Here is a 25,764-nt window from a genome sequence, read left to right as displayed (position 1 = left end):
ACCTTGTTATTAAAAATTGTTTCTAGAAAACAATCATCAAACAATTTCAAAAAAAAATTTAAACAATTTTTTATTTTTAAAAACAAAAAATTGTTTTTAAATCACATAGCCAAACGGGTTCTAATATTTTCTACCATAAATTATAATATTCACATGAACTTGCAATACAAACTAAGATTAAATTATCTATAGAATGAGATTAAAGGTCTGTTTAGTTATATTTTATGAAACTTGTTTTTAAAAAATTATTTTTAAGTTAAAGAATAAAAAACAAGTTTTTAAAAACAAGTTGTAAAAAATATAAACAATCAAACTCATATGTTTCTTTTATTTTTAAAAACTAGTGAAAATTTTTGTTCTCTATTTCACTTTGTTTTTAAAATTTGTTTCTAAAGAAAAATAGTCGATCAGTGTTAGAAATTTTGTAAAACAATTTTCTATTTTTAAAAATAAAAAACTATTTTAAATTACATGACCAAATAGACTCTAATATTTTCTACTATAAATTATAATATTCACATGAACTTACACTTCAAAAATTAACTTATCTATAGAATGAGATTAAAGTAGAACATTATAGTCTCATTAGTAAATTTTCAAGTCATTAAAGAAATATCAGTTTCCTTTTTCATTGAATCCCTTTAAATCTAACAAGTAAATATTTATTTAAGTTTTCTTAGATGAAGTTAAATTCAAATAAAAATTATTATAAATTTCATATTAAAAAAACTAATTTAATTTTAATATTTAAATAAATAATTGAAAATGAAACTTAACTTAAAAAATGTATGCAATTTCTAAAAACTATGGTTATGTGAAGGGAATTCTAAAGAAATTGGTTGTATTTATACTTTTGTTTAAGTCTAATTGTGGAACATTAACAAGCTAACTTCTTTTAAGGCATTGTCTTAGAAAACATACTACCTACCAAACAAGAAGATTTGCACTGTCTAGCATCAAAGACAAATGTTTCCCAATAATTTTTTTTGCCTTCCAAAATTGGTTCTTGCTTTCATGAAAGTGACATTACAGGAAACAGGAGGTACTACAACTGGTGCAAATGCAGCATTCCAAGTGCTAAGGATGATGAGTACATGGTTGATTCAGCATTCCAACTAAATCATGAGATACCATAAGACAATCATCGTGATGGTGTAGATGTTACTCAAGTTCCTAAGCACCAAAAGTCAATCCATCACCCCTATTTGCTCTTGTTCTACAAAGATTTTCTGTAATTTTGGTTTTATTAAAACCAATGAATGAAAATTCCAAGAGAAGCATAAATGATTTGGAGAAATCAATGAACTCCAACTTGGTGGTTCCTCATTGGTACTTGAAAGAAAGTATGCTAGCACTAAATGCAATTGATGGCATAAATGCAACAATTTATGCAAAAGGTTAGGAGAGATTGTATGATAAAGTATGAGGATCTTTTTCCTAAGAGATGCCAAAAGCTAGAAGAAGGAATTAGGTGTTAAGTTTAAAGTGATATATTGTAGGTCTAGTTGATGTTATGTTATGTTAGTTTGATTCTCTCAAGGCCAAGGCCTCGGGAGATTAGTCGAGGTGTGCGTAAGCTACCTCGGACACCTACGATAAATTAAAAAAAATGTTATATTATTTATGATCGGTCAGACAATTTTATTTAAATATGTTAAGCAATTATTTTAAAAAGATAATAGAGGAACTCAATGAAATTTATCTTAAGATTTAGTTCTAAGATTTTTTTCTGACGTAATGTTGAACCTTAAACTTCAATATTATGTTATAGTGTTTTTTCCTTTGACTTCTTTCACCATGATTGTGTTTTCATCGTGGTATGATGCATATTCAAATATGATATCATATTTGCCCTTTATAAAATTAAAAAATAATTTAAAATAGTAAAAAGGAAAATGCAACCCAAGTAATAAATTTTAAATGAATAATTAAAATAAAAATAATTTAATTTAAAATCAATTTAAATTATGAAGGTATGGTATGTTATATTCTCTACCAACTGTATTTCTCTCAAGATCTTCTAGGGTTTCACGAGAGTGTGTAAATTTTCTCCCTTTCTCCAAACAGGAAATAGTCATGGCTTTAAGTGGGTGATATAAATAATCATATTTGTATCTTCGTACATTTTGTGTTCCTCCAATCATAACTTTCATCATCCGTAGCTTTCATGACATTTAGTTTTTTCATAAGTACAGTTGTTGTTATTTTAATATTAATTTAATCTTTATTTAATTTAGATAACAATTTAATGTGAATATCTAGACGGAAGTTCAATTTAAATTACTTGCACGCTATGGCGTCTCTTTGACACATTTTTCCATCACAATGATTACAGATATAAAAACTGGGCCCAGGCCCAGGCCCAGTAGCTATATCTATGGTGCTACTTGCGGTGCACTCCATGTGCTAGGTCCGGTCCAGTGAGGTGCCACCCATGTCTCCGCGTAAGCCCGATGTGGGGTCCACAGAGGCACTCATGAGTCAAAGTCTACAGCTGTGACTCCGGAGTCCTTCATCTCCACCGGGCTTGTCCATTCTTTCACAGAAAGGACGCACCACGTGAGCATATACAACCGTGGGCCCCTACCACACTCTAACCACGCGTCCCATGGGCGCGTGCTGCTACCTCTCCAAGTTGCATGTCGGTGCCTTCAACCTTTCACCGGTTCATGTCGTGTTCATTGCCTGAGAGCCTCATCTCTTTCCAGTCTTCACACCTTTCAAATATAAAACCCTTCATTCCCACCCAAAAATCTACGCTCAACCTCACCTCTTCTACTCTTCTCCCCGGCGCACGTTAGCCACAATCCCTTCTCTAGAGAGAGTTGGCATAATTGTAGAGGGAGAATGGCGTCAGCGGCGAGGCTAGATCTGGACGGAAACGCCATCAAGCCCATGACGATTTGTATGATCGGCGCCGGAGGATTCATAGGATCGCACCTCTGCGAGAAGCTTATGGCCGAGACGATGCATAAGGTCTTGGCCGTTGACGTCTACAGTGACAAGATCAAGCACCTTCTCGAGCCGGCTACGCATCCTTGGTCCGATCGCATTCAGTTTCACCGCATCAACATCAAGCACGATTCGAGGCTCGAAGGACTCATCAAGATGGCAGATCTGGTTCGTTATTCCCCAATTTCTATTTCTTGCATTGGATTTTGCATTTCTTGGATTTTGAATCAATTTGTGGCGTTTTCTTTGGTAATGCAGACTATCAATCTGGCGGCGATCTGTACTCCCGCGGACTACAATACTCGTCCTCTCGATACGATTTACAGCAATTTCATTGATGCCCTTCCAGTGGTATGCTGTTGGATGCTTGTTTGAATTCGTTTTCGTCCAAGGATAATATTGTTGTTAGTTTTTTTGTTTCTCGGAAATCTGTTGAAGCTGATGTGCATTTTGATGTGGCTCTTTAGGTGAAATACTGTTCGGAGAACAACAAGCGTCTCATTCACTTCTCGACTTGTGAAGTCTATGGGAAAACGATTGGGAGCTTTCTTCCCAAAGATTCACCCCTCTGGCAGGTGAGATCTCTCTTTCAATTTTCCTTTTTTTTTTTTCCTCATACATAAGAGTTCGAATCTGTCTGTGTATTGTAGTTGTCTTTTTTCATTTTTATAACTGTAGGCTGTAAGCATTATCATGTGTGATCTAAGTGTTCTGTTCAATATACACATTAGCAATTTTAATAATTTATATCTAAATGTTCTATTGTGCTGATGCTGATGATGAGAAAAAAAATTATAAATGGACAAAGATGGTCTGATGTCATGCGGTTATTTTAAAAAGAAAAAAAAATTATTTGGCTTTTGTGATGAAGGATATAAATGAAATGTAAATACTTAATAACTGTGTACTTTCATGATCATTCTTCAACATTTTCTTATCTGGTAATATTTTTATTCTTCCTGGGTGCAGTAGCACTTGATTGTTGGAGTTGCTGGAACTTTTGTATTTTTCCATTTCTTAATTTCCAATTTGATGAGTTGCTCTAATATGTTATTGTATTGAATCTATTGACAGTTGCATTTGTTTTGAAAATGTCAGTGTGCTTTTGTTTCCAATTATTTTAGCTATAAAATTAGCATTTTTTAAGTCTTGGAAGAGGTTCCATGGTGTGGTTGGGTGTGTTTGGGAATTATGGTGGTGCTGCATATGTTGTGTAGTATAAGGGAGCTTAAATTGAATGGAGGCTTTTCTTCTGCCATGAAGTGTTTTTCTTTCTGATTAGCTTGCAGTTAGATGTTTCTCTAGCTTGGTCAATAGATCTAGGGTAATTGGTTAAGGTTTTTACTTCCTATGCAAAGGCATTTTTACTTGGTTTGATCACAATGGACATTTGGTTGCTTCATTATTTCTATTTTCAGAATGAGAATTGGAAACTGTTTTTGAAGCGCAATCATTTGCTATTTGTTCTTTGTTTTCTGCTTGTGTTATTGTTTAAATGAATCAAATTTGTATACTGTGATATGATATTAGGATCCCACTTACTATGTCCTCAAAGAAGATGCCTCCCCCTGCATTTTTGGTCCGATTGAGAAGCAGAGGTGGTCCTATGCCTGTGCAAAGCAATTGATTGAGAGGTTGATTTATGGTGAGTGAACTTTTCCATCAATCTGTACGTTTCTTAGCATGCGTGTGTATCATACATCCTTCTCATTTTTATTTTGTTTCATTGTTTACAGCTGAGGGTGCCGAGAATGACCTAGAGTTCACCATTGTGAGGCCCTTTAACTGGATTGGGCCCAGAATGGATTTTATTCCTGGCATTGATGGTCCTAGCGAGGGCGTTCCAAGGGTTCTGGCATGCTTCAGTAATGTTAGTTTCAACATCTGTCATAACATTTTAGTAGTATTTTTTTTCTTTTTCTTACTACTGATCTTGCTCTTTTTTCTCCCACAATAGAACCTTCTTCGTCATGAGCCACTCAAGCTTGTGGATGGTGGCCAATCCCAGAGAACCTTTGTTTACATAAGGGATGCTATTGAAGCAGTCTTGTTGATGATTGTTAGTGGACCATCCTTCCTCTCATTATCTGATTCCACATTTAGCTTACTTGGAAAAAAAAAAAAAAAGGTTACTGAATACTATGATCTTTTCTCAGGATAATCCTGCCAGGGCTAATGGTCACATCTTCAATGTGGGCAACCCCAACAATGAGGTTACTGTTAGGCAGCTTGCAGAAATGATGACTGAGGTGAATAAGCCATTGGTTTATTTGATGCAATATTGATCTTTATTTTTTGGGACTCTATATATTGATGTTTTTCTTCCATTCTTCAGGTTTATGCAAAGGTAAGTGGGGAACCTTCTTTGGAGGTACCAACTGTGGATGTAAGCTCCAAAGAATTCTATGGTGAGGGATATGATGACAGTGACAAGAGAATTCCAGACATGACCATAATCAATAAACAACTTGGTATCGCCCTGTTTTCTCTATCATTCCTCCTTTGTTCTTTTGAGGTTGGAGTAAAATTCTGACACAACTTTTGCCAGGTTGGAACCCTAAGACATCGCTCTGGGATTTGCTTGAGTCAACCCTCACCTATCAACACAGGACATATGCTGAGGCTATTAAGCAGGCCATTGCGAAACCAGTTGCATCTTGAGAAGGGAATTCTCACTTGGGGGTGTGGTTGGTCAGTAAGGTGTCCAATTCTTTGTAAGGAAGCATTCGATGTGTCTAAATGATTGATTTTCATATACGCTACAATTTTCTTCTTTTTTGGGTCATTTCAGGGTCGATAGTCAATAGTGCTCCCAGTTGCAGGAATGTGGGCATCTAGTATCTATTTTGAGAAAGTAGACTTTATTAGGAAATTATTCATTATGTCACTGTATGTTGTCAGTAGCTGGGCTACGAGTTACGACACATTGGGGAAATTATACAAGGAAAGCCTGTTTTCTGTTTCTCAAGGAGTTTGCTTCGTCATTACTCCATTTTGTCTCTCCAAGGGTGTGCTGTATTATTTATTTTGTTTGACCAGGCACTTCGTTTTCTTCTTTTTTCCCCCTCTAAATAATTATTTGTTAATTTATTTTTTTCTTAAATTATAATTTAATACTTTCTGTGTATGAGATGGTTATTACCCTTGTTTTCGAAGTTGGTACTAGTTAAGTGGAAAATTGAAGTTGTCCTTAATGAGGGAAATTATTATTCAGGGAAAAGGAACATCACCTTTTTATGCATTTAGAACTGGAAAAAAAAAAAAAACTATGTGAACTGTCTGGAACTTGAAGGTGGTTGTAATTTTTTGGAGACAATTTTTTTTTCCCCTTGTTCTAGAAATGAGACAAAATAGTGACAAACCCAGAAGGTACTTTTATGTTCGTCTCTAGAAATGAGGGCTTTTTGTTGGAACTAATTTATATTATATGGCCCATGAAGCCAACAAAGTTTTAGATTTATGGGCCAGAAAAATAAAACTTTTGATCATCTCTTATCATGTGATTGGCATTCCTAGGATTTAGGAAGTTGATGAATATGTGGGTTGGATGTGGAAGCCAATACCATGGGTGTCCAATAATCTTTGTCTCAACTTGGAGCCTAAACCCATGGGATCTAATGATGGAAGTCATTTCAAAATGGTAGGTAAGAGGAAATTATGGAGATTTTGGAGCCTGGAGATTCATGTTGACCATCTCTTTCTTATTAAGTTGTAATTTCCTTTGAATACGACGTCTCATTCGAACGCATTCGAGGCTCCAAACCATCAGTTATTTATGGTCGGTTTGACAGGGTCTTGTAAAATGACACATGACGCTTATCAAACATTCTTATGGGAAATTTATTAGGTGTTGTATAAGTTAAAAACGTATTTTAGATAAGTGGCTTTTGAAAGTAGTATCTAGAAAGTGCTAGTAAAAAATGATTTCATTCCATAGATTTTTAATAGTATTATGAAATATGAGAATTTGTTATATTTGGAAACTTTTAGATGCTCATACATATTAATGTAAATTTTTTCTTAAACTCTTTATAGAAAGGAACTTCGGCTAAAATTAAAATTCAATTCTTTTAGAGAATTCTAATTTCTTCTTCTTATAATTCTTATATTCTATATCATGTTATTAGCACGAGTTGCTTCAAAGGTAATTTTTTTATATCCTTAACTTGGGTTGTTAATATAAAATAAATTTTTGTATATTTCTATTAGTATTTATTTTGGTTATTTAAATTATGTTATATAAAAATAAAAGTTATAAATAAATTATTTTGCTTTGTCATAACCAAAAACTTTTCTCTATTAGGTTGTGTCATAAAACTATAAAACCTACTAAATCATATATTATCTTTCTATATATAGGTAACAGTAGTTGTATTAAAAGGGCCAATGTAAGGCACCCAAAAGCATACATGATATATACAAGGCACCAAAAGCCAAAAAAGAAAGAGGATACACATAAAACAAAGATTTTTCTATTTTGGAAATGATTAGTTAGGTCATCAAAGGTCCTCAATGATGCATCAAATAATAGCACACTCACATGGGCATGCTTTAAAGAACCAAAAAATTATGTTGTCCAATAAATATTCAGATATTGCCTACTCACAAAGCAAATTAATAGTTAGACCATCTTTTGCTTGGGTCATATTCGAGTTACCAACCTTTTTTAAAAAATAATACATGAAGACATATATGGGTCTATTTACCGACCATGTGGACTATTTCATTATTTTACGGTCCTCATAGATGTCTTTTCTAAGTGGTCATAGCTTTATCTCTTTTCTACACAAAATATTGCCTTTGTAGGCTAGAAACATGTTATCATGTATGTTGCAAACTTAGTCTACTTTGACCTACAGCTTATCATAAATACTCCCTTTTGACAACTTGTACTTGGAAAACGACCAAATATTTTTCACTTAAAAATCTTCGATTGTGTAATATATGTATCAATTTTACCCACACAACACGTAATTGGTTCTCAACAAAGAATTAGGATTTACATAGATTTTGATTCTTCGTCTATCATAAGGTATCTTGAATTTTGATAGGTGATGTTTTTACAACATGTTTTGCAAATTGTCATTTTGATAAAACTGTTTTCTAACAAACTTTACAATGAGAAAAATGAGATTATAAATTATAAAAAACGATTAGTAGCACAAGATTTCTCGCAAAGACTTGGTATTAAATATGAGAAAATATACACTCTCTTCATGGACACAATCATATTTTCATTTTTAATTCGTTTGACACTCTTAAAAGTATTGAATACGCATCTCTTAAATGTTGTTATAACATTTTTATATGGATTCATAAGTAATAATGTGTACATAAAAATCCCTTAAGAAATTAAATTATCTGAAGTAAATAATGGAAACAATTTAAACACATGTGGTAAAATTGCCTTAGCAAAATACCTATTCAAAGAAGGATATGAGAAAAAACCCTCTATGTCTATGTATTTTCATTAATAAATCAGAAATCAAATTGCAATTATTGTAGTATATGTTAATAAATTAAACCTTGTTAGGACTCTTGAAGAGCTAATAAGAACAATAAATTATTTGAAAAAAGAATTTGAGTAAAAGATAATGGGAAAACAAAATTTTGTCTCATCCAATAGCTCAAGATTTTTCCAAATGGAGTTTTAAAATATCAATCAACACATATTAAGAAAATCTTGAAAGAGTTTTTGTATTGATAAAGCACATTGCTTAAGTTCTCCAATGGTTGTATGATCACTTGAAGTGAAAAAAGGCATCTTTCATCTTAACAAAAATAATGAATAATTACTTGATCCAGTTGTACCCTATCTCAATGCTATTGGAACCCTCATAGATCTTGCAAATTATACATGACCAAAGATAGCATTCTCTATCAACTTGTTTGCAAGATATAATTCTACCCCTACTCAAATACATCAAAATGAAGTTAAAAATATACTATGATATCTTCATATAATAATTGAGATGAGTTTATTTTATTTAAAAGCACCATAATCTTAATTGCTTAGATATGCGGTTGCTAGCTATTTTTTAGACCCCAACAAAACTTTATTTCAAACAGGATATGTATTTACTTATATTAGCATAACAGTATCATGGAGATCAATCAAGCAAACAATGGTAGTCACCTCTTCTAATCATTTAAAGATTCTCACAATTCATGAAGCAAGTTGTAAATGTGTATATCGTCAATGATCCAACAATTTCATAATCATGTGGACTATTCTCCATCAAAGATATTTCAACCAAGTTATATGAAGATAATGTTATTTGTATTGCATAAATTAAAAGACGATTTAGAGAAGGTGATAGAACTAAGCATATCTCTCCAAGTTTTTTTATGCTCTTGAGCTTCAAGAGAACAATGAAATTAATGTTTAGCATATTCAATTCATTCATGTGATAATCTAGTAGATCTATTCACAAAAATAAAATAAACTACATTGAAAAAGTTAAGATATAACAAGAATGTGAAGATGTAGGAAACTCTGGATTACTCTATTCTCATGCCCTAGATCGAATAGGTACATGCAATTTACCCTAGGCCTTTAGATCCTATGCAATGAAAGCAAAAATAGTATTATTATTTTTTTAACATTTAAGAATCTAGATTAAAGGCAATAGAAAACTTTACCTTATTTGGATGTTCCCATATCAAATCTCTGTGGTGAAGAAGATTTTTGAAAACTCTAGAGGTATCATACACCCATGATCTTCTGCTCCATGATTCTAATCACGATCTTGACACTCTAAAGGGTAGGCAATGGAATGGGGGAACCTTTGACTTTCTCACTCTCTAAAAGTGAAAGACAACTCTTTGAAAAGTGATTAGGAAACCTTAACCCCTAAGAAAGGATTTATAAGGTTCTCCTAATAGGCTTAAGTGACTTGAACCCACATGGGCTTAAATCACTTAATCTAACCCAAATTGGGTCCTAATTGATTAATTAATCATACATAGTTATTTAATTAATCAATTAGCTAAATCCATAAACTTTGTTCACTATTTCCTATGCAACCTTACGTAATTACTAAAACGTCTTTATGCGCCAAAGTGAACCTAGAGTCAATCCAACATTCATAAACTTTGTCATCATGGTTTATGAGCTCAAAACGAGGACCATTTTATTTTCATCCATTCTCCTCCCTCCTCTAGGTGTTACCTTATTGAAACAAACATTTATCAATTGCTATCAAAACAGGGAAAATTTTACAAATCAAAATTTTCTTCGATACCAAACTTTGATATTATTTTCATGGAATTTAAAAAAAGAAAAAATATATATATTTTTGGCTTGTGAAAAGGTTTTTCATAATTAGGAAAAAATGTATAAAGAAAATAAAAGATTGAATTAAAAACTCAAGAAACAAGATTTTTTTTTTTTTTTTTTTTTTGTGAATCTTTGTCCCTTGAATAAAAAATGCAACAAAAAGTAATTGCTAATTTGAATGAAGAAAAATTGTCACTTTTCAATAAAGTTTTCTTCTTGTAAAAAGAAAATTATGAGTGTTATAAAAGTAAAAAGTCGTTGACTCTTCAAATAAATAATCTAAAAAAACAATCATCTAGTAGGAAAAAAGTTAGTCCCAAGGATATTAAGAAATCTATACAAGCTACTTAGAGTGACACAGACTCCAATAAAAGTTATTTATAGCTTCTAAAGATCACAAGTATGAATAGAATAATTATTTAGCTTTTGTTGTATCTATTCATTTTGTGCATGATTATGAGACTGGGTGTGAATTTAATAACTATGAGAATGCTTCTTTTCTTTAAAACATGGCTGATGAATTTCAACATGTGATCCAATGTCACATTAAACTCACAACTAACTAGCTATGAATCACATAAATCTAAGATTGGTAAGTTAAAGAATGAAAAAAATAATTTTTTTGAGAAAATTAGATTTCTAGATATTGAACACAATTTTGTACTTGAGAAAAATAAAGATCTTTCTTTAGAAATTGAAATCTTAGAAAAGATATTGTCATTAAAAATAAAATTTTCCACCTCGAGACTAAGGTTTGAATTAAATCGTTGATAAATATAAGTCTCATAGAGACAAGAGAGACCTAAGTTACATCAACAAAACTAAGACTCCCACTAGTGGAGACATAGTCTTTGTTAAGGGTCAGGAGGAAACTCCTAACCATGTAGTCTCTTCTGGTACTGCTTCCCTATGCACTTATTGTAAGAAGTTCGGGCATATGTCATAGGTCTCAACTCAATAAGCTAATGGATGAATTTGATTTTCTAAAGAATAAAATTCTGCACACTAAGAAAGGAAAAAAAAAAAAAAAAAAAAACAACCCTAAACCTAAGACTTAGAACAACTCCTCTAGTTTTTCACTTAAGCTTAAACAAATTTGGGTAAAGAAAGAAACTCCTCTCACTTTCCAAAATTAGGGTTAATTATGTTTGAAGATGTTTCTTTAGATTCTCTTAGGAATCTAGATTCTAGGAAATCTTAGGAGTCTCTCCCTCTACTTATTTCATTGCCCCATAGCCTAGGACCCTCTTTTATTGTTTTACCTTTTGTCGAGAACTATGTTATGTTTAGATGTCCTTTCTTCTCTTAGGATTTCTTTTTAGTATTTTTTTATTTTTTAACTTGGGAGTAGATATCTTGTTTTGGGGGAGTTTTTTCGTAAAGGGAATACTCCTGTCTTTGTATTTAAAAGTCAAAAAAGTATAAACTTAAGAATTTGTACTTAATTTTATTCTTTTCTCTTCCTTTGGTCTATTCCAATTCTTTTTAGGGCAAATTTGGAAATCATATTTGTTTTCCTTATTAGTAAGAATTTCAATATCTCAAGTTTTAGGCATGAGAAAAATATACTGAGTTAATTTTATTTCCCTGTGATTCTATTAATCACTTTTAAGGTAAAGAATCAAGGCATATAAAAATCTTTATATAATGGAAAATCTAAAAATATATTCTTGGTAAGTGTTTACCCGAGAATCTTCTTAAATTTAACTAATATAGTAGATTTTGTTTTAATAGTATGTCTAATTCTTTTTAATATATACCTTGTTTGTCTAAGTTCAATATTGTTGTTTCCTAAAGTGATTTAAGGCATTATTCTTGGCTAAATTAAAATCAAAGATTCTTTCCAAGATTTTATGTCTTCACTTGCAACATTTGGAAACACCCCCAAGTAGAATAAGGCAATTATAGTGAAAATATGATTTTTATAAACACAATTGATATTCGCAACACTATTTTTGATAATACAACATTTTACATTCCTAAACTACCCTCACTTATTCACGTCCCAATTGCATCCCTTTTTTATTTTCTTTTTTTTTCCCAACCCCCCACCCCACGTGAACTTTGTTTTTTTTTTCTTTTCATTTCTTTTATTTTTTTCACACTCAATCATTTTTCATATTCTTCTTCTATTTTAAAACAAAATAATTTCTTTTAATAATAAATTATAAAATGATTTTTTCACCAAAAGTATATTATGTAAAATGATTTTATTATATTCAATGTTTTAATGTGAAATTCATAACTCAATTTTTTTAAATAAAAATTATTATTAAAATTTTAAAATAAACAATATTTAATTGGAATTATTTTTTAAAAAATATATTTTTTATTGTGTTCAATATGATTTTTTTTTTTTGGTATCCCAAACAAAAATATTGTATATAATAAAATATGACAAATTTTTTTGATATATATATAATATATATATATATATATTTCTTTATAAAATAAATAAAAGTTATAAATTTTACCTGAAAATTGTCATAAGATAATTGAATTTCGTCATTCATTATATTTCATATATGATTCGTAGTCTTAATCAATTAGAATTTAGGTTCAATATGTTGAGAGGAGGTTAGAGAGAGTTCTTTATTAAAAAAAATGTATATGTGGAAAAAATATAATAAAAAAGTGTTACGTTTAGCAAAAGGGATGTTACGAATAGCAACCCCCTTTATAAATGGTGTTCAATGCCTCTACTTCTAAAAAAATCATGATATAATTGAGGGAGAGTAAAAGTTGTGTTGTATGTAGTGGTACAAATATCATGTTAAATAGAAATTTGACAAACTTAGAACAAATTTACTAAATGTGAACTACTTTGATTAAGGCATGATTTGGTAACTTCTAGGAATATAAATTCGCAATATAAAACTAGACAATAAGTTGATTTCCCTTGAAAATCAGTGTTTTTGATTCCTTTTTTATCCTCATACACTCGAATTGTTATTCATCTTTCTAAACTAAGTTGAATCATGCCCTGAGTTGAATTTTTTTTCCACCTTTGTTTCGAAAGAGTTTTTTTTTTTTTTTTTTCCATTATACATTGTCTATTTTTTGTTTTGGATATTTTACATTGGTATGGATGTATGTTTTTCTTGCCTTATTTTTTTATATCTAGAACCTTTCATATATATATATATATATATCATATTTCTTCTCTTTGTCTATTTTGCGACAAAAAGAGGGAGACATAACATGGATTGATTTAGTTGTGTTAGCATACATGGGTTGCACCTTGATTTTGATCTTTTATTACTTTTCTCCATTATCTTGATTTAATTATCTTACTTATATATTTTCCCACACACTGTTTTACTACTATGGGCATTCGTGTGTTTGGTGTGTGCAGGTTACAAATATTGAGATCTCGTTATTTTTAGATGCATCACACCATTCTCTACATGTTATAGGATGATTAAGTCTAGATGAGTGGTCTAAGGGTTATGTAAATTTCATTTGAGAGTTTTGAAGGGTTTATGTATTTTTATGTTTTTCACAAAATCGCGAAAGGAGAAGATTGTTATGACATTTTTATGTGTTGACAATTTTGTTTCTTTTCATTTTGACATAGGAACCTTTTTAAATAGTAACTTACTCTTCATTGAAGATTTGAGGTTATTGTTCATTCAACTATCATAAGTAAGTCTGAAAAGGTTTGTTAAAAATAAGTTAATGTTTTAAATAAGATAAGGTTAGATCAAAAGTTTTAAAATTGAGTTAAAATATCTTCATTAATTTTTTGCTATGAGAGCTTATTTTTTAAGAAAAGTCTTTTTTTTAATTAATTTTTAGAAAGTTAATATTTTTTTTTTTAAATTCTTAATTAATTTTTGAAAAGTTGATATTTTATTTTTTAAGAAAATTTTGTTTCCAACCTTTTAGGCTCTTAGGCCTATATATACCCTACTTAAATATGTTTTGGAAATAGATGCTTTAAGAGAATCAAAACCAATCTACCATCTCATTCCCAAATTTTCAACAAAGAATTCATTGATCAAATTTTGGATTGTTGGAAGGATCTTCATCCCTTAGGTGAATCCACTAGAATATTAAAGATGTTGTGTCGTGAACTTGAATTAAGATATAGGTACTGAGAGTAAATTTTTAAGATAAAGTTATCAAATAAATTTGTATACTTTGATCTTATATAATAGATTATTAGATTAAAAATCTTAGATCCCATGAGTTTTTATCTCTACATTTAGTATGAGAGTTTTCCATATAAAATTGATTGTTTCTGTATAATTGTAATTTTATTGTTTATTCATATTCTCATATAGGACTCAATGACTTAAATCCCTTTCATAGGTTAAATAAAGTGAATAACTTCAACTCAGATTAAAATTTTTTATTTTCACCCATGGACCCTCTGGATGTTACTCTAAGACAAACGTTTTTCACAAGTAACAACACCTTTTCAAGGGAATAAGAAGTATATGCTTTTATATGCTTTCTTTTTAAGGGGAGGAGGAATGTAAAGGAAAAGGATTCCGTAAGGGAAAAATTGTTCTATTTGAGAATTGAAATATTTTTTATTTGATTTTATATTTTAAAATATTTTTTTATATTATTATTTTTAAAAATATTCTTCATAATAAGTGAAAACATGATTTTTTTTAAAAAAAAATCAAAAATCAAGTGAAAATAATTTTAAAAATATTTTTTAAAAATAAGTGATAAAACTAAAAAAAATGGCCATTAAAAATATCATATTTTTATTTTTAAAAATAGAAAGAAATATGTTTTTTTGTGTTTTATTTTGTTTCTAAAAATAGAAAATTCCTTTATATATTTCTGGTTATCAAAAATATTCTTTTATGTTTTTCGAATAACAACAAATTATTTATAAAAAAAAATTCAAACAGAGACTAAAAGACTTGAGCGTATGGCTGTGAGGTGCATTAATGACTCTACTTTAGTAGTCATTCACAATTTGAATTATAGTGTGCCTTCAGCCGATGATGGCGGCAATGGAGATGTGCACATCAATTTAAAAGGGTGGCCTACTCCTTGATTGCAGAGAAATTCTGCAACTCACCTTAAGACAAATAGTAGATGAATCATCTGCAATGATAGATGGGTACCTACCCTCACTCCTCCAAATACTATTTCAATTCTTTCCAAATACTTTTTTTTGCAATTTTTTAACTAAAAGGGATAAAATTAGTATATAAATTATAAAATTCAAAATTTGTATGGGAAAAGAAACATAAGCCAAAAATAATAGAAATGATAAAGTGTTAAAAATATTCGAAGAATGCAAGAAAGATAAAATTAAGATGATACTTTTATCAAATATTAAAAAAATGGAGATACGAGAAAATATATATATAGGTTATGTTTCAGGAAAGAAAATATAGAGAAAAAAAAAGGAAAAAAAGAAAGTGAAAGAAAATAAAATGAAAATTTAAAATCAATAAATATATGTTATTTCAAATTCATTTCACCTATTTTTCCTCTTTTATATAAAAATTAAATAACTTAAAAATGTATAAATTTTTAATTAATTTTAATTATATTTAATTTTCTTTTTTATTTTCCATCATATGAAAAAAAAAATCATTTTCCTTATTTTTTTTTCTCTTAGGCTTTGCTTGGATCCTAGAAAGTTTGAAGGAAATTGTTAAGAAAATAGAGAGGAAAGAAAATAAAAAATAAATTTAAAATCAATAAATTATTTTTTTATACTACTTTAAACTTATTTCACTTATTTAATTCTCTTACATAAATATTAAATAATTTTTATTTAATAATTTCAATTATATTTGACTTTCTTTCATATTTTTTTATAGTAAAATTAAATATAAGAAAATCATTTTATTTAACATTTTTTTTCTCTCCCCAATAATTTCCGAGCATCAAACATAAATTTAGTAATTTTCAAGAACCAAACATAATTTTAGTGATTTTTATGAACTAAACATGAGCATAAATTTTAATAAAAATAACAAAAATAAAATATTTTTTAAAAAATGGTATGCTAGTCATTTTACTTGGGAGAGTTTTTTTTTTTTTTTTATCATTATTAATTTTGATAGATTCTCATTTTATGAAGAATGACATTTTTTAAATTATTTTTTCCATTTCTTTTCTTAAAGAGATTAGGGTTCTTAAATAGAAATATATATATATATATATATATATATATATATATATATATATATATATATATATATATATATATATATATATATATATTAGTTTATATATATATATAAAAGACATATTCTCTTCATTAAATTAATAATATTAGTTTTATTTACTTCACTTATGAATATATCATTTTGAGTTAATTACTTATCAAAAAAAAATATATATCATTTTGAGTTAATTTTCAAAATATGGTAATGAATGAGTTGTAAAAACAACACGCCCGGTGGGACTCGAACCCACAATCGCCTGATTAGAAGTCAGACGCCTTATCCATTAGGCCACGGGCGCTTGTTGTAAGAAGCGCTTCAGTTATTTTTATAAACAAATAAAATACAAGTATTGTACGATTATTAAAACACAAGTGGTTTGATGATTAGAGATTTGATGCAGTCGTAAGTTTTCTCAAGTAAGATATAAATGATAATGAAAAATCAATAGTCGTTACTTATAATTCAAAACATCTTATTGAGTTATCTAATCTCTTATAATAAAAATTAAATATAAACTTCATATGACCCATTAAAAATATTAAAAATTTTCAATAATTAAATAGTTTATAATTTAAATAATTATGTAGTTAGTTGCCACTTAATAATTACTTAATTTTTAGTATGATAAAATGATTTTTTTTTCTTCTACAAGGTTATTTTATGAGGAGAGCAAACGCCCATCTTTTTTTTTTTTTTTTTTAATTCTCAATTTGATAAAAATAAGACTTCAGAGTTACCTTTTGAAATGCCTAAAAATCCGAATTGCTTATTTTATTGACCAATTTTCTTGTCTTAAGTCATAAATGAAATTGTAAATATGAGAATCATTTTTTTTTCTCATAATACAAGAGTTTTGACCTTTATTTTCATAGAGAATAATAAGAAAATTTTCAAAAAAAACTTTCTTTTTTTCTTTAGAAAGAAAAATGTAATTTTTTTTTTTGTATTCAAGGAGAGATTTTAATTCAATGAGAGAAGAAAAAAAAAACGTATTTCTCTTTTGGTGTTTTTTGGGGAGAGACAGTTCTTTGAGAGAGAAAAAATATTAGTGGCAATTTCTGATAGTTTTAAAATTCTCAAAAACTGCATCTTTTATTTCTCTCATTTATTGTGTTAGATCAGATCAATCCACTTAAATACCCAAATTCAACTCTAACTCTAACACAATTAATAAAAGATTTTGTTTTTCCTTTTAAAATTTGAGGGGAGCATGTGCCAACCTGATAGCTTTGCCCCCATTGAGATGGCTCACCCAATTCACTTGCTTTAGGCATTGCATGCTTAGATATCGGCTTTGTTTAGTTTCATTAATTATTTTCTTGTTTGCTTCAAGCTGAAATTGGGTGGGAGAGTTCTTCTCATATATGACCAGATTAATAACTCTTGTCCTTTTATTATTAGTGCTCGAGTTTTCAAATTTAGTTGTAGCAAATTTCCTTTTTATATTTCTCATGATATTGTTAGGACTATTTATTGGAATTTTTTATGTGTGGACTTATATAATCAATTTGATAATATCATAAATCAGTGTTAATTTTATTTTTTGCATTGTGGTCCATAATGGGACTGGACACATATTGTTGCTTAATTTTTTATGGGCTCACCCTAATTCACTTGACTGGCCCATTAAGTCAAGTTGTCCAAATAAAGTGTGTAATGTGTAATATATATATATATATATATATATATATATATATATATATATATATATAAAGAGATGTGTTTGCATTTTTTAGCAAGCATCCTTTTTTCTTCTTTTGGAGAACACTCCCGGCAAACACACACACTTGCACTTTTGGACTGAATTTTGGGAGGCAAGGGAAGAGCTCATTGATCTCTCGTTCTCGGACCATCATGCACCCGGAAAGCAGCTTATTGGATATCAGCGGGAGAAGAAATGGCTTCCCATGGCATGATTCAAGGTAACCGGTTGAATTTTTGCTATTAAATGCATGCTTAAATGTTAACATGTGATCCTATGCAATTTAAATACTCTTCACTATTGTCAATTAGAATAGGAAGGACATATTTTTCCATTTGTAGCAAATCTTTGTCTTGTGGATATTGGAGCAATAATTTTCCAACAAGCTTTTCCCTAAAAGCACTTGCTCTAGTAGGATGTTGGTGAGTGCAACAGCTTCATCAACCACCAAATTGTATGTTTCCTACAAACAAAGGGAGGTGTTGGACATTGTTTCGATGAATTCCTCTTTGATGGTTAAGTTGGCACTCTTGTTGCAAAGAAATGACAATGAAAAGGGAAAAAGAAAATAATATATTCTTAATAACTTGTCTTTTACCTTAGCATTAATCTAATTACGTCATGAAGTAACTAATGAGCCATTGGCATGTGGGTTTACCGTCTCTATAAAATGAGGTATGAGTGAAGTTCTTATCCATCCTATGGTAAACAAAAATTGATAACCAAAACACTTATTCGTCATAACAGGAATAGAAAGAGGCAACAATGATTTTACTTCAATCACATTAAAATGGGCGCTAAACTAATGGGAATAAATATGAAGTCCAACTCTTTATGATGTACAAGGGGAATTATCTAACATATTACGTCAATATATAGTAAATGAAATATGGTTCTTTTATGTCTTTATTTTCCATTTTGTGTGTTTCTTAGTGAGTAATAAAGTGGGAAAATCTTGGAAAAGATTTACTTTGTTTCTAGTCTCTTATATAAGCTTTCTTCATATTTCTTCCATGTGCATGCACACTATATGAGGTGCTTTAGGATAATTAGCTTTTCCTAATTGGTTATTGAGTCTCTCATTCTTTCTAACTTTTCTCTCTCTATATGTAACACTCCACATGTCATTTCACACATCTTTCCCCTTTATTCAATTACTTATATAAACCTTAGACAAAATCATCTCAAACACTTTACATATTATTCCCACTAAGTTCTTTTGCATCTACAGAGCACTCTCTAGGTTCTTGAGCTTTTTTCTTTGCTTTCCAAGAAACTTCTCTTTGATTTCCATTTTGCTTTCATTCATTTTTTTATGGTTTATATATTTTTATTTTAGCATACTTGTCTTAGTTTTCTTCCTCCTTTTTATCTTTCAATCAATCATCAAAAAGCATGAACCCTACCATAAAGAGAATATGATAATTTAGGTTTTACCTTTCTGTTTCTTTCGAGTTTCATTAAATGAATCTTAGCCTTTTTCTAATAATGTATAGAGAACATTTTTTTAAAAAAAATAGACCTTTAATATTTGCATGTCATTATTTTATCATGTTTTAACACTTCTTAATGGATGAATTAATCGGAATCAAAGTATCAAGAAAGTGAAGGCAATGAGTCAAAGGTTTCAAATAAAGAGTCTTCATCCACATCTCCTTCACAAGGTGAATGAGATGATCCGTCCAATCTTAAATAGTTTAAGAATACTTTTTTTATGTCATTCAATCTAGATGTCAGATCTCATATTAGTTCTTAGATGCAAGATTTGTTTTAAATATTGGATAAATGATTATACCAAAAATTATTTAAAAAGCAAAACTATCTTGTACTTATAATTTAATTTAAAATTATAAAAAGAGAAATTTGAAATGATACCCTATTCTTCCTTCTCACTTGGGTCATCCTTCCAAAACCCCCAACCCTTTTCTCCTCCACTTTCTTTTCTTTTCTTTTTTTCCTTCCTTTTTTTTATTTCGTTTCCATCCTCCTTTCCCTTCATCTTCTTCTTTAAATTTTCCTTTTCTTAAACATCAAGAGACCAAAGAAAAAAAAAAAACAGAAAAAGGGAAAAACTAACAAGAGGTGCACGATTAGGCTACGGTGACCAAGATGCGCCTGGCCATGCAATAGTCGCTTACCACTGCTGCCCTGCTACACGGTCACCGGACTCACCACCGACAGCCTAGTCATGATATAACTCTTTTAATAAAAGTTTTTGAAAAATATATTTTTAAAATATGTATTTTTGAAAAAAAGAATTGAATCGTCTCTTATGATACTTAGAGTATGATCCATTGTCGGGATGAGTCCCTACTTCTTTTGGTTAATTTTCACATATCAATTACCAAAATCCAAAATCACTCTAAGGCATGGTTTTTTTTTTTTTTTTTTTTTTTCACGTTAATCTTGATTTTTAAAGAATGATATTGATATTATAAAAATTTTATTAAACATGAAATGATTTATCGCATAAGTTAAGATATAGTTTCCAAAAAAAGTATCGTTATTCTTGTTTCAATATTAAGTTCTTTTTTAAGTAATAAAATTGTTTTAATAAATCTATCTAAACAAATACAAAATATCTTATTGAGCTTGAAACAATGTTTATGATTTCTAGGAAATCAATCCAAGGTTTTTTTAAATCCCATTAAGCACAAATAATAATAATAATAATAATAAAGAAAATTTTCTTGTGATTTATTCGATCTATTATGAAAAATACAAAATCTATATAATTAAAATTATTTAAAATTTTATATATTTTAAAATACTTTATTATCTATATAAAAATAATGATGAAAAAAAATTATTGACTCAAACACTTCTTTTTTTATATAATTTTTTTTTCAATTTTTCATATTTACTTTCTTTTATGGAGGGCTCAAAGGAACAATTTGAGAAAGCAAAATTCTTCCCCTCCATTCCATTTGTCCTTCATTTTTTTTGTCATATCATCTGACTTACCCATTTGCCAGTAATCCTCGTTAAAGTATTTTAAGTGGCAATGCCATTAGAAATGCTTTTCATGAGAATAATTTATTTGTTTGAATATAAAATTAAAAAAAAATGTTTTGATAATAATTTTACTAATGGCTTATATATATAATTATTTTTTTTAAATCACTTATCAACTGATTATTCACAAATAAGTTTAATTGGCTTTTAAATTTTTTAAGTTAATTTTTATAAATTGTCATATACTTAGAGTGCGTTTAACAATGATTTTAGAAAGTATTTTTAGTATTTCTAATATTTGAAAAAAAAATTTCAAGTGTTAGAGAGATCAAAACCCTTTTCTAAAATCAGTATCAAACACATTCTTAATTTTTGGAAGGTCTTCCATATTCTCATCTTTCTCAAAATTACTCCTAAATATATTTTTGAAGTGCTTTTGATAGTATTTTTAATAAAAATGTTTTTTATAGAAATATTTTTAGGAGAATCATTTATAAAATATTTCTCCAAAAAATATTATAAGTGATTTTTTAATATTATTAATTTTTTAGATTTTTAAAATTTTAGCAAACATCTATTTTTTTTATAAAAAAAAGTATATATATTATTTCTTGCAGCCCCATTGGCCGACTTAGGCCACACAAATATGTAATGAGTTTAATTTCTTACATGAATCGGAAATTCGTGTGGGTTTTGATTGTATCATCATTGTAGAAGTTCCTTCTCCCATGTTTCAATCTCCTTGGCTCTGCACAACCATATATATATATACATATATGTGAGAGAGAGAGAGAGAGAGAATCAAATCGCTAAGACATAGACAGGCAAGGAGCCACTCTTTACATAAATTCTTGGTCACAGAGAGAGAGAGAGAGAGAGAGAGAGAGAGAGAGAGAGAGAGAGAGAGAGAGAGAGAGAGAGAGAGAGAGAGAGAGAGAGAGAGAGAGAGAGAGAGAGAGAGAGAGAGAGAGAGGCAACATAATAATGAGATTTAACAAAAAGGGGCACATGGGTTTGGGTGGTGATGTTATTTGAATTTGATTGCTTTTCAGGAACAAGTGTTAACAAGAGCCTATCTGCCCATGTGCTTCTCATCTCTGCGCATGCACCATGTCACCATTTTCACTTCTCCTCGTGCACTCACACATTATGGTGTATTTGGTTATGTCCATCATTATGTTGTGAAGAAAGTTTCTTTCATCTCCCCACCCACCAATTTTTTGGAATTCATCAAAGCTCTTACTACCCCTTTTCATGTCTTTTATCTCCTTACAAGTCACACCCATTATTTAATTATCATATATAAAAGGCTTCATTTAACAAATAGTTGGAGTTAGGAGTTTAATAAGATGGAATCATGGAAATGATCATTTGCGTTCATCTCCATATCAATTTGTAATTTACACTCATTACAACTCATTTACAATGTCTAAGTTAAATTTATTTAATAATTTAATATGATTTAAAATATAGTTAATTTCATTTTAGTACCTTACAAATGTAATATAAATACACTTAATTACCGTTAATTTTAAATTTCTTTAATTAACAACTTAGCATCTTTATAAATTTATTTCTTTATAATTTTTTAAAAAGAGATTTTAAATATTCATTTAAAAAATAAATTTTATAATGATAGTAATTAATAAAATTTGAAATCTACGTGGTTCCTCTAAGAATGAAATGAGCCATTTAGGCTATATTTGGTTTTCTAAAACCATAAAAAAAATAAAACAAAAAAGTCAAATAAAATAATTTTTTTATTTAAAAAAATAAAAGTAAATAAATATAACTAAAACTAATTAAAAATTTATACATTTTAAAATTATTTAATTTATATATAATAAAAAAGGAAATTAAATTTAAATAAATATATTAAAATAATTTATCAACTTCAAATTTATTTTTTTATTTTTTTTATTTTTTTTGGGGCCAAATGATAGACTTTTAACATCTTGAATGGACATTCTCACTCTCAACGTCTTGCCATTGTCTTTTCTATTGTCTCTGCTATCTTGGGTGAGTCTAATATCTCACCTTTGACTAAAACCCAATTTAAAAATAGACACTAATAATTGAAAAAGGTACAAACCACCACCCTAAACAGTCTTTAGTGGGTAAAAACCCTTTGCATTATAACAAAGATAAAATCATCATTTGAGTTTAGAGGATGAAATTTTGGGTCAGTAGGGACAGCTCACCTTATAATCTGCTACCCTGTCCCTTTTTTCCCCAATCAAATGCCCAATTTCATGCGTAGGACCTAGCATTAGGTGGGCAGCCTACTCAGCCAACCTATCATCACCTCATGCATTTATGGGATTTTGACAAAAATAAAGTGATTTTAAAAAATAATTTTTCAAATTTTAAATTTTTTAACACTATGTTCAAATTTGCAATAATTAAAAATTTTCAATAAAAATTTATTTTTTAATATTGAAAATTAAATATACATATCGAACTCAAATCTTAAAAGTTTCAAATTTTAGAAAAATTAATAATTGAATATGATATTAACATTTGATTTGATGGGTTGCCATGGTCGAATTTGTTTGTTTATAATTTTTATGTTTGTTTCTTTTGTATGATTCTTTTTTTTAATTATACTCTGGTGTTATAGTCTCATTTTAAAACATTTATGATTTAGGAATATCCTTAAAAAGAAAAGCCAAATAAATTTGTATTGAGATAAAGAAATCATATCTTACTTATATTACTTATTAAAAAAAACCTAATTTAATATATATTATTATTTATTTTATTTAAATAATAATAATGAAATACAAGTGAATCATGCATATTAATATCTTGTTTTAAATGTTATTTAAATAAACTCAACAAAAAACTGACACTTTTTATTTTAATTTTTAATTTTACAAATTTTATTTGAAAATAAAATATTTATTATTATTATTATTAGGGGTTGTTATTCGCAACATTCCTTTTAATAAAAGTAATATTTTTTTGTCATATATTTTTTTCGCATATACCATTTTTAATAAAGAACTCTCACTAACCTCTTCTCAGCATATTGAACCAAAATTATAGTTGATTAAGGCTGCCAATCACATATGAAATATAATAAATGACGAAATTCAATCATCTGATAACAATTTTTAGTTAAGATTTATAACTTTCATTTTTTTAATAAATAAATATATATATTTATATAAAAAAAAAAACTAGCGACCTGGTTGATTAAGGCGATTGCGACAATTAGGGTTAGTTGATTATATTTATTGACTTTTGAACATATATAGGATTTAAGTCCCACTATGTTTTGACCTTTTTTTATGTTCTTGATTACATACTTTGTTTTATGAGTCTTTTACTTTACATACACAAATAATTATTACATTGCTCATATTCTTAATCAATCTCTAGTTATATGCAATATTTTGGTTTGGGTTACAAAAAAAATCATATTGAACACAATAAAAAATATTTAAAAAAAAAAACCATTCTAATTAAATATTGTTTATTTTAAAATTTTAATAATAATTTTTATTAAAAAAAATTTAAGTTATAAATTTCACATTAAAACATTGAATATAATAAAATTATTTTACATATTTACTTTTGGTGAAAAAATCATTTTATAATTTATTATTTAAAGAAATTATTTTGTTTTAAAATATAAGAAGAATATGAAAAACAATTGAGTGTGAATGGTTTGAGATGAAAAGGAAGATAAAAATAAAATAAAAAGAATGCTAAAAATATGGGATAGGGGTTGGGAAAAAAATAAAAAAAAGAGTGCAATTGCGACGTAAGGTTGGGGAGGAGAGAGGAGAGAGGATAGAGAGGAGTGAAGGAATAAGGGAGGGTAGTTTAGGAATATAAAATATTGTATTAGTAAAAATGGTATTGCAAATAGCAATTGTGTTATTATTATTAGCTTTTGAATCAAGTCGGTGAAGTGTGTTATGATCAAATAATATAGTTATTTTATTCTTTTATTTCGAAATATATTAATAGAATTAATTAATTAATAGAGATGAAATAATCCCTAAATTTATGAATCTGAAGGCTTATTTGATAATTGTTTTTTAAAACAACTCTAAAAAATGGTTTTTGAAAATTGTTTGTTAATGTTATATAAAATAAAAGTTTGTTTAGAAATTTAAAATATTTTTAATCTATTATTGATATTTTAAAATATGTTTTAAAAATAATTTTTATATATAATGTTTTATTTTTAATTGTTTTACATGTTTGGATAATTATTTTTAAAAATAACATTTAAAAAATAAGTAAAAAACAGTACAAAACAATTAAAAATACTATCTGAAAACACTCTAATTTATGTTCTTAAAAATAGAAAATAGAAAAGAGTAAAAAAATGTATTTTTTTTGGGTTAAGAATAGCAGAAAACTGATTTAAAAAACAGTTAACAAATAAGTCTCATGTCTTTTGTTTTTAAGAAAAACATTTTCTTGTTACCAAACATATTTTTTAGGTTTTTTATTTTTTATTTTAAAGAACAAAAAACTATTATAAAAAATAATTATCAAACAAGGTTTAATGCTTTCTATATTTTTATTTGAAAAATAATTCATTTTTAACATAAAATATTTTTTTACCATTTCAAATGTTTATAAATAATTTTTTTTTTTTTAAATAGTTATTTTTATATATATATAAAAAAAAGAGAATATTTTTGTCAAAAAATCCAAAAGTGATGTAAAGTTCAAATTTCAAAATTAGGTTTTTAATGAACCAAGTG

General features: G+C 28.3%; 1 protein-coding gene and 1 non-coding gene across 2 annotated transcripts; one reads left to right on the top strand and one right to left on the bottom strand.

Annotated features, from left to right (window-relative positions):
- Positions 1 to 2,688: 2,688 nt before the first annotated feature.
- LOC117916548 (UDP-D-apiose/UDP-D-xylose synthase 2-like) lies at positions 2,689 to 5,990 on the top strand. The gene is made up of 9 exons (XM_034832634.1): positions 2,689 to 3,120; positions 3,211 to 3,303; positions 3,420 to 3,527; positions 4,483 to 4,597; positions 4,689 to 4,822; positions 4,910 to 5,011; positions 5,109 to 5,201; positions 5,288 to 5,423; positions 5,501 to 5,990. The coding sequence occupies exons 1-9, from the start codon at positions 2,848 to 2,850 to the stop codon at positions 5,611 to 5,613; spliced, it is 1,167 nt and encodes a 388-aa protein (XP_034688525.1). The 5' UTR covers positions 2,689 to 2,847; the 3' UTR covers positions 5,614 to 5,990.
- Positions 5,991 to 16,605: 10,615 nt separating this feature from the next.
- TRNAR-UCU lies at positions 16,606 to 16,678 on the bottom strand. Its single transcript has one exon. It is a non-coding gene; the product is annotated as a tRNA-Arg (tRNA).
- Positions 16,679 to 25,764: the final 9,086 nt, after the last annotated feature.

This window comes from Vitis riparia, chromosome 6 (genome assembly GCF_004353265.1).
Source record: "Vitis riparia cultivar Riparia Gloire de Montpellier isolate 1030 chromosome 6, EGFV_Vit.rip_1.0, whole genome shotgun sequence".
NCBI lineage: Eukaryota > Viridiplantae > Streptophyta > Magnoliopsida > Vitales > Vitaceae > Vitis > Vitis riparia.
Note: the sequence above shows the minus strand (reverse complement) of the source record. Positions and strands in the feature narration are given on the sequence as shown.